Below are 10151 nucleotides of genomic sequence, written 5' to 3' on the forward strand. Positions count from 1 at the left end.
CCAGCATCTGCAGTTCCTTCTTAAACAAACGCACACCTTGTTGGAGCGTGGGGGGAAATCCAGGCGGTCACGGGGAGGGCGTGCAAACTCCGCGCCCGAGGTGGGGCTTGAACCCGGGTCTCCGGCGCTGCGAGGCAGCGGCTCTACCCGCCGCGCCACCGCGTGGAAACCCAGTTGGGCGCCAGGACTACCGGTCAATCGCAGCCACGCTATACTGTACAACATAACGCCAACACCATGGTACAACAAATCTTGAATGCTGAAGATTAAATATGTTACAAGCCTTGTTAAGGATCCCATCCTGCCCCTTGTTCGGGGTTAGGTCCGTGCCAGGCAGGGTGGCGATAGAGAGGGACTTGGCACTCCACGGGCACCCTGGGGGGTGGAATATATCTCCAATGAGGATGGTGGTACAGTTGTCTACTGGGTTATTTAGTAGATTTTTCCGATTTGAACTGTGGTGGTTTTTGATTTATTTTCTGCTGTAAATATTATTGTGATAATTGATTCAATTATATTTGGTTAAAAAAAAATTAAGAAACAGCGGGGCGCTCGGTGCTGTGTGTATCGGATACATTCACTAGACAACAGGTGCAGGAGTAGAGGCCATTCGGCCCTTCGACCCACCACCGCCATTCAATGTGATCATGGCTGATCATCCCCAATCAGTACCCCGTTCCTGCCTTCTCCCCTGACTCCGCTATCTTTAAGAGCCCTATCTAACTCTCTCTTGAAAGTATCCAGAGAACCGGCCTCCACCGCCCTCTGAGGCAGAGAATTCCACAGACTCACCACTCTCTGTGTGAAAAAGTGTTTCCTCGTCTCCGTTCTAAATGGCCGACCCCTTATTCTTATTCCCAAGGACTCCCCCAACATCGGGAACATGTTACACAAAAAAGCTGGAGAAACTCAGCGGGTGCAGCAGCATCTATGGAGCGAAGGAAATAGGCAACGTTTCGGGCCGAAACCCTTCTTCAGACCGAAACGTTGCCTATTTCCTTCGCTCCATAGATGCTGCTGCACCCGCTGAGTTTCTCCAGCTTTTTTGTGTAACCTTCGATTCTCCAGCATCTGCAGTTCCTTCTTAAACATCGGGAACCTGTTTCCTGGCCCCTTCGAGCCTGCACCGCCATTCAATATGATCATGGCTGATCATCCAACTCAGTATCCTGTACCTGCCTTCTCTCCATGTTCCATGTTCTATTTGACAGTGGAATGAATGAATGCTCTTTAAAAAAAAATCCATACCACAAGTTCTGAAAAAGATAAATGTTTAATATTTCGAAGCTAAACGTATTTTTATATATTAAAATTCTACAATACATTCATGAGCTGTGGGCTTTACATTCAAGAGGGACTAAGTAACGGGATGGTCATGATTTTGCCAGCAGAGATCAGTTGTCTGCCCATTACATTCAGTTTAAACGACATGTGCACTCAACCCCCTGTCCCACTTACCCGAGTTACTCACAAACTCTCCCCAAGTTTTCCCCTTGATTCGAACTCGGAGAATTACGGCAACAGCCGTTCGTAGGTACTCAGGGCTGTTTTTGTTAACTCGTGGACATTTTTCAACATGTTGAAAAAACCGTCCCAACTTACCTGATGCCCCGAGTTCCAACGGCTGGCATTACGAGCCGCTACGAAACATCTACGGCCTCTTACGAGCTCGCTACCGACATTCATAGCAAAAGGATTTGAGTATAGGAGCAGGGAGGTTCTACTGCAGTTGTACAGGGTCTTGGTGAGACCACACCTGGAGTATTGCGTACAGTTTTGGTCTCCTAATCTGAGGAAAGACATTCTTGCCATAGAGGATTTGAGTCTAGGAGCAGGGAGGTTCTACTGCAGTTGTACAGGGTCTTGGTGAGACCACACCTGGAGTATTGCGTACAGTTTTGGTCTCCAAATCTGAGGAAGGACATTATTGCCATAGAGGGAGTGCAGAGAAGGTTCACCAGACTGATTCCTGGGATGGCAGGACTGCCTTATGAAGAAAGACTGGATAGACTCGGCTTGTACTCGCTGGAATTTAGGAGATTGAGAGGGGGATCTTATAGAAACTTACAAAATTCTTAAGGGGTTGGACAGGCTAGATGCAGGAAGATTGTTCCCGATGTTGGGGAAGTCCAGGACAAGGGATCACAGCTTAAGGATAAGGGGGAAATCCTTTAAAACCGAGATGAGAAGAACTTTTTTCACACAGAGAGTGGTGAATCTCTGGAACTCTCTGCCACAGAGGGTAGTTGAGGCCACACAGTTCATTGGCTATATTTAAGAGGGAGTTAGATGTGGCCCTTGTGGCTAAAGGGATCAGGGGGTATGGAGAGAAGGCAGGGATGGGATACTGAGTTGGATGATCAGCCATGATCATATTGAATGGCGGTGCAGGCTCGAAGGGCCGAATGGCCTCTACTCCTGCACCTAATGTCTATGTTTCTATTACCCGACATTCCATGAGTTCGAATCAAGGGGAAAACTCGGGAGAGTTAGTGAGTAACTTGGGAAAGAGGAACAGGGCCTTTCTTCTACTCAAAATGGTTCAGAGTCAGAGGAAACGGGCCCACGTTGAGCTGGATGCCCCATCTACACTGAAGTTTGAAGAACGGTTTTGGCCCGAAACGTCGCCTATTTCCTTCGCTTCATAGATGCTGCTGCACCCGCTGAGTTTCTCCAGCTTTTTTGTGCCCCATCTACACTAGTCCACCTGCCCGCGTTTCGCCCATATCCCTTTAAACCTTTCCTATCCATGACTCTATACATGTTATTAGTATCTGCCCTCAACTACCTACCTCCTCCTTGGCGTGGGAGGTCTGGAACTAAGTGTTGGTGGAGCGTGAACAAACTTGTGTGGATCAAACGTGTAGGAAGGAACCGCAGATGCTGGTTTACACCCAAGGTAGACACACAATGCTGGAGTAACTCAGAGGGACAGGCAGCATCTCTGGAGAGAAGGAATGGGCGACGTTTTGGGGCAAGACCGTTCACCCAGCCTGATGAAGGATCTCACCTATTCCTTCTCTCCAGAGATGTTGTCTGACCTGCTGAGTTAAGGCCCTGTCCCACTTTCACGACATTTTTCATCGGGTTAGAAAAACGCCCCGACCTATTTGATGCCACGACTAGCATCACGGCCCGCTACGACCATGCTGCGAGTACGAGTCAAGGGCAAACTCGGCAGAGGTGGTGAAAGTGGGACACGCCCTTTACTCCAGGGTTTATGTGTCTATGTGGGGAATGTCAGATCTAAGTCCGAAAACAAAGTGCTGGAGGAACTCAGTGGGTCAGGCAGGATCTGGGAGGGAAATGGACAGACAACATGTCGGGTCGAGACCCTTCAGACTTGCTCATCATGCCATGGGGTTGAGAGGGAAAGATAGACCAGCCATGATTGAATGGCAGAGTAGACTTGATGGGTCCAATGGTCCAATTCAGCTCCTAGACCTTATGAACATATAGAGTGCTGCACCATTGGCTGATCTATCCTTCCCTCTCAACCCCACTCTGCTGCTGTCTCCCCAGAAACTAATCAAGAAGCTATCCATCTCCGCTTTCAAAAATACCATTGACTTGTCCTCGGGGTCGCCAACTTCCTCGTTCCCAAATAAGGGACAAAAGGTCAAAATATGGGACAATTTCCCCCACGGCAATTCGTTGACCGACTGGGCCGTGTCTGGGTGAATGATGAGTTGGGCCCGGGGTGCTGGACTGCGCACACAAAGCCCAGCCGGCGGGGCCAGCGGAGGAGTTTTGGCCCGCTGCCCGCACAGTCCGGCGCTCCGTCCAACTCACGAACGGCCGTGAGAAGGAGGGGGTGGTGGTGGTGTCAGCGGTCAGCGAAGGTCCGAAGGTCGGACAGCGGGCTGCCGAGCGACCGACGGGGCCACGGGCGAGGCGCTGCTGCTGCTGCTGCTGCTGCTGCACTCCACGGGCTGCACTACGTCGAGGCGGGGTCCGACCCGATCCGAGTAGCAGCGGTCAAATACGGGACAAGGGCGATCCCGTACGGGACAAACCGATTTAGCCCAATATACGGGATGTCCCGGCTAATACGGGAACAGTCGTCGACTCTACTTGGCCTCCACAGCCGTCTGTGGCAATGAATTCCACAGATTCACCGCCCTCTGGCTTTCTAAAGGTAGGTCCTTTTATTCTAAGGCTGTGACATCTGGTCCTAGACTCTCCCACTAGTGGAAACATCCTCTCCACACCCACTCTGGCCGGGCCTTTTGTTATCTGGTAGGTTTCAATGGGAGTCCTCTCTCTCCCCACCCCAACCGCCTCCTCCCTTGGTCCGTCTAAACTCTTGCGAGTGCAGGCCCAGAAACGTACATTATCCTTCCGTAGGGTGGGGTGGTGGAGGGGGAAGGGGGGGGCTATTAGTCCGTGCCCCTTCCTCACTCCCAGTATAACTTGCGCAGCTCGTCCCAGAAGAAGAGGCTGAGGACGGTGTGTGGGCCCAGCCTGAAATAGGAGGCCCCAGTTCCCTTGTACAGGCCCGACAGGCCTTCCTTCCTCACCGTCTTAGTGAAGCAGTCCAGGTTGCCGCGGTAGAACAGGCCCTGAGGACGAAGAACCATGAGGGAGAAACATCAGCGGAGTTTGGAGAGGGAGAGATATACAGCGCAGAAACAGGCCCTTCGGCCCACCAAGTACATGCCGACCAGCGATCCCCGCACACTAACACTATCCCACACTCAAGGGACAGTTTATAATAAGTGCGAGAGGAAACTGGAGAACATAGAAACATAGAACATAGAAATTAGGTGCAGGAGTAGAGGCCATTCGGCCCTTCGAGCCTGCACCATTCGCCATTCAATATGATCATGGCTGATCATCCAACTCAGTATCCCATCCCTGCCTTCTCTCCATACCCCCTGATCCCCTTATCCACAAGGGCCACATCTAACTCCCTCTTAAATATAGCCAATGAACTGTGGCCTCAACTACCCTCTGTGGCAGAGAGTTCCAGAGAGAAGAGAACGTGCAAACTACGTAGAGACAGCACAAGGGGGCAGGATTATAATTGGCACAGCGGTAGAGTTGCTGCCCCACAGCGCCAGAGACCCGGGTTCCATCCCGACTATGGGCGCTGTCTGTACAGGGTTTGTACGCTCTCCCCGTGACCTGCGTGGGTTTTCTCTGAGATCTTCGGTTTCCTCCCACACTCTACAAACGTGATTTAATTGGCTTGGTATGAATGTAAATTGTCTCTAGGGTGTGCGGGGATCGCTGGTCGGCACGAACCCGGTGGGCCGAAGGGCCTCTTTCGAAAGTAAGCTAAATTATAGGAGCAGAATTAGGCCCAGCAAGCCTACTCCGCCATTCAATTGTGGCTGATCTATCTCTCCTTCTCAACCCCATTCTCCTGCCTTCTCCCCATAACCCCTGACACCCGCACTAATCTATCTCTGCCTTACAAATATCCACTGACTTGTGGCCTCCACAGCCGTCTGTGTGGCAAAGAATCCCACAGATTCACCACCCTCTGGCTAAAGAAATTCCTCCTCATCCCTTCTAAATGTGCATCCTTTTATTCTGAGGCTGTGCCCTCTGGTCCTAGACTCTCCCGGAGATCGAACCCGGGTCCCTGGCACTGTGAGCCAGCAACTCTGCCACTGTGCCCTCCTGATCGACCAGTTCTCTGCTCTATCCAGGAGACGCAGAAGGCCTTGGCGAGTGTAGCAGGAAGAGAGACACAAAAATCTGGAGTAACTCAGGGACAGGCGGCATCACTGGAGAACTGAGACAACGGAACAATCCTACCACAACCAGAGAGTTGACATCTCCGATGACCTCTCTTGGACCCACAATACCTCAACTCTGATCAAGAAGGCTCATCAGCGTCTCTTCTTCCTGAGGAGACTGAAGAAGGTCCATCCGTCTCCTCAGATCCTGGTGAACTTCTACCGCTGCACCATCGAGAGCATCCTTACCAACTGCATCACAGTATGGTATGGCAACTGCTCTGTCTCCGACCGGAAAGCATTGCAGAGGGTGGTGAAAATTGCCCAACGCATCACCGGTTCCTCGCTCCCCTCCATTGAGTCTGTCCAAAGCAGGCGCTGTCTGCGGAGGGCGCTCAGCATCGCCAAGGACTGCTCTCACCCCAACCATGGACTGTTTACCCTCCTACCATCCGGGAGGCGCAACAGGTCTCTCCGTTGCCGAACCAGCAAGTCGAGGAACAGCTTCTTCCCTGCGGCTGTCACTCTACTCAACAACGTACCTCGGTGACTGCCAATCACCACCCCCCCCCCTGGACACTTATTATTATTTATTCAAATCGTTTGCTATGTCGCTCTTCCAGGGAGATGCTAAATGCATTTCGTTGTCTCTGTACTGTACACTGACAATGACAATTAAAATTGAATTGAATCTGAATCTGAATCTGAGAGCGGTCCTGAACTACTATCTACCTCTTTGATGACCTATGGACTATCTTTGACAGGGGACTTTGCTGGCTTTACCTTGCACTAAACGTTATTCCCTTTATCCTGCATCTGTACACTGTGGACGGCTCGATTGTAATCACGTATTGTCTTTCCGCTGACTGGTTAGCAGCATGCAACAAAAAGCTTTTCCCTGTACCTCGGTACACGTGACAATAAACTAAACAAAACTGTAGAAAAGAAATAGGCAACATTTCGGGTCTGAGAGTCAGGGGAGAGGGGAAAAGGTAAATGGCCTCTGAGTTTTGGTCTCCTTGTTTGAGGAAGGACATTCTTGCTATTGAGGGGGTGCAGCGTTGGTTCACCAGGTTAATTCCCGGGATGGCGGGACTGTCATATGATATAACCATATAACCATATAACAATTACAGCATGGAAACAGGCCATCTCGGCCCTACAAGTCCGTGCCGAACAAATTTTTTTTCCCCTTAGTCCCACCTGCCTGCACTCATACCATAACCCTCCATTCCCTTCTCATCCATATGCCTATCCAATTTATTTTTAAATGATACCAATGAACCTGCCTCCACCACTTCCACTGGAAGCTCATTCCACACCGCTACCACTCTCTGAGTAAAGAAGTTCCCCCTCATATTACCCCTAAACTTCTGTCCCTTAATTCTGAAGTCATGTCCTCTTGTTTGAATCTTCCCTATTCTCAAAGGGAAAAGCTTGTCCACATCAACTCTGTCTATCCCTCTCATCATTTTAAAGACCTCTATCAGGTCCCCCCTTAACCTTCTGCGCTCCAGAGAATAAAGACCTAACTTATTCAACCTATCTCTAACTTAGTTGTTGAAACCCAGGCAATGATGAAATAATGGATCGACTGGGCTTGTATTCACTGGAATATCGAAGGATGAGAGGGTATCTCACTGAAACATATAAGATTGTTAAGGGTTTGGACAGGCTGGACGCAGGGAAAATGTTCCCGATGTTGGGGGAGTCGAGAACCAGGGGTCACACACAGTTTAAGAATAAGGGGTAAGCTATTTAGGACTGAGATGAGGAAAAACTTTTTCACCCAGAGAAACATAGAAAATAGGTGAAGGAGGAGGCCATTCGGCCCTTCGAGCCAGCACTGCCATTCATTGTGATCATGGCTGATCGTCCCCTATCAATAAACTGTGCCTGCCTTCTCCCCATATCCCTTGACTCCACTATCCCCTAGAGCTCTATCTAACTCTCTCTTAAATCCATCCAGTGACTTGGCCTCCACTGCCCTCTGTGGCAGGGAATTCCACAAACTTTCTGGGTGATAAAAAAAAAATTCTCACCTCAGTCTTAAATGGCCAGAGTGTTGTCAATCTGTGGAATTCTCGGCCACAGAAGGCAGTGGAGGCCAATTCACTGGGTGTTTTCAAGAGAGAGTTAGATTTAGCTCATAGGACTAATAGAATCAAGGGACATGGGGAGAAAGCAGGAACTGGGTACTGATTCTGGATGATCAGCCGTGGACATATGCTGGCTTGAAGAGCCGAATGGCCTACTCCTACACCTATTTTCTGTGTTTCTATGAGTGTAGTTTTGGTCTGGCTGACACATGGAGCGTGGAGTAGGTGCGTTACTGTACGAGGGGATTTAGCGCTATGTCCGTACCCTATTTCTGACCTTACTCAGACAGGCTCAGGAACAAAGTAAAACAGCTCATAGATCGACAAGTTGCTGTGTTAGAGGCTTTATCAATGCTCCTCAAACTGCGGAGCTTCCTGGACAATACAGCTCCGTGACTGGTCAACCTTCACTGTGACTGAGCACCTTCAGCAACAGACTTGACCCACCAAGATGCAGCACAGAACGCCACACGAGATCATAGAAACATAGAAATTAGGTGCAGGACTAGGCCATTCGGCCCTTCGAGCCTGCACCGCCATTCAATATGATCATGGCTGATCATCCAACTCAGTATCCCATCCCTGCCTTCTCTCCATACCCCCTGATTCCTTTAGCCACAAGGGCCACATCTAACTCCCTCTCTCCCTCACAGAGATTCACCACTCTCTGTGTGAAAAATGTTTTTCTCGTCTCGGTCCTAAAAGATTTCCCCCTTATCCTTAAACTGTGTGACCCCTTGTTCTGGACTTCCCCAACATCGGGAACAATCTTCCTGCATCTAGCCTGTCCAACCCCTTAAGAATTTTGTAAGTTTCTATAAGATCCCCCCTCAATCTTCTAAATTCTAGCGAGTACAAGCCGAGTCTATCCAGTCTTTCTTGACTATCCAGTCCCTTTAGCCACAAGGGCCACATCTAACTCCCTCTTAAATATAGCCAATGAACTGTGTGGCCTCAACTACCTTCCGTGGCAGAGAATTCCACAGATTCACCACTCTCTGTGTGAAAAATGTTTTCCTCATCTCGGTCCTAAAATATTTCCCCCTTATCCTTAAACTGTGTGTGTGTGGCCCCTTGTTCTGGACTTCCCCAACATCGGGAACAATCTTCCTGCATCTAGCCTGTCCAACCCTTTAATAATTTTGTACGTTTCTATAAGATCCCCCCTCAATCTTCTAAATTCTAGCGAGTACAAGCCGAGTCTTTCTTCATATGAAAGTCCTGCCATCCCAGGAATCAGTCTGGTGAACCTTCTCTGTACTCCCTCTATGGCAAGAATGTCTTTCCTCAGATTAGGGGATGAAAACTGTACCCAATACACCAGGTGTGGTCTCACCAAGACCCTGTACAACTGCAGTAGAACCTCCCTGCTCCTAGACTCAAATCCTTTTGCTATGAAGAATGTCTTTCCTCAGATTAGGAGACCAAAACTGTACACAATACTCCAGGTGTGGTCTCACCAAGACCCTGTACAACTGCAGTAGAACCTCCCTGCTCTTGTACTCAAATCCTTCTGTGACTTTGAGGCAAAGTCTTCCTGTTTTGCTGTTTTCACAATGTTCCATGTTGTATCGTGTTTCCCCAGTGTGTGAGCTCTGGGGTTGACTATGTTATAAGCTCCTCATCTTCCTTGTGATGTTCAATGTTACTGAGAGTATTTACCTTTCCCCGCTGGTCCACGGGCTGGTTGTAGAGGCGTGTGCTGACAACATCAAAGGGTGCGATGGCCAGGACGGTGAACAGGCTGCTGACCATGCCAGCCACGAGGGGCTCCAGCGGGCTGCCCGGCGGGATGAGCTGCAGGGGAGGGGGGGGGATTAGCGGTGGGGATTGCACGACACTGCAGTGGATACGGCGCGGAAACAGGCCCTTCGACCCACCGAGTCTGCCCCGACCAGCGATCCCCGCACATTAACGCTGCCCTAGACTTACCAGGGACAATTCACACGTACAGGAGCAGGGAGGTTCTACTGCAGTTGTACAGGGTCTTGGTGAGACCACACCTGGAGTATTGCGTACAGTTTTGGTCTCCAAATCTGAGGAAGGACATTATTGCCATAGAGGGAGTGCAGAGAAGGTTCACCAGACTGATTCCTGGGATGTCAGGACTGTCTTATGAAGAAAGACTGGATAGACTTGGTTTATATTCTCTAGAATTTAGAAGATTGAGAGGGGATCTTATAGAAACTTACAAAATTCTTAAGGGGTTGGACAGGCCAGATGCAGGAAGATTGTTCCCGATGTTAGGGAAGTCCAGGACAAGGGATCACAGCTTAAGGATAAGGGGGAAATCCTTTAAAACCGAGATGAGAAGAACTTTTTTCACACAGAGAGTGGTGAATCTGTGGAACTCTCTGCCACAGAG

General features: G+C 49.7%; 2 protein-coding genes across 3 annotated transcripts in view; one reads left to right on the forward strand and one right to left on the reverse strand.

Moving 5' to 3' along the window:
- Positions 1–7660, forward strand: part of rangrf (RAN guanine nucleotide release factor) — a 28566-nt gene extending 20906 nt beyond the window's left edge. Inside the window, exon 6 of one of the 2 annotated variants that reach the window (XM_055664965.1) lies at positions 5564–7660. In XM_055664965.1, coding sequence (XP_055520940.1) covers positions 5564–5747 — 184 coding nt within the window. In that variant the 3' untranslated portion in view covers positions 5748–7660. The remainder of the gene's footprint in view (positions 1–5563) is intronic. The other variant, XM_055664967.1, reaches the window with a different exon arrangement.
- Positions 3866–10151, reverse strand: part of slc25a35 (solute carrier family 25 member 35) — a 12817-nt gene continuing 6531 nt past the window's right edge. Inside the window, exons 4-5 of the mRNA XM_055664964.1 lie at positions 9449–9583; positions 3866–4562 (exon numbers count right to left, since the gene is read on the reverse strand). Coding sequence (XP_055520939.1) covers positions 4398–4562; positions 9449–9583 — 300 coding nt within the window. The 3' untranslated portion in view covers positions 3866–4397. The remainder of the gene's footprint in view (positions 4563–9448; positions 9584–10151) is intronic.

Source organism: Leucoraja erinacea, unplaced genomic scaffold (assembly GCF_028641065.1).
Source record: "Leucoraja erinacea ecotype New England unplaced genomic scaffold, Leri_hhj_1 Leri_100S, whole genome shotgun sequence".
Lineage (NCBI taxonomy): Eukaryota > Metazoa > Chordata > Chondrichthyes > Rajiformes > Rajidae > Leucoraja > Leucoraja erinaceus.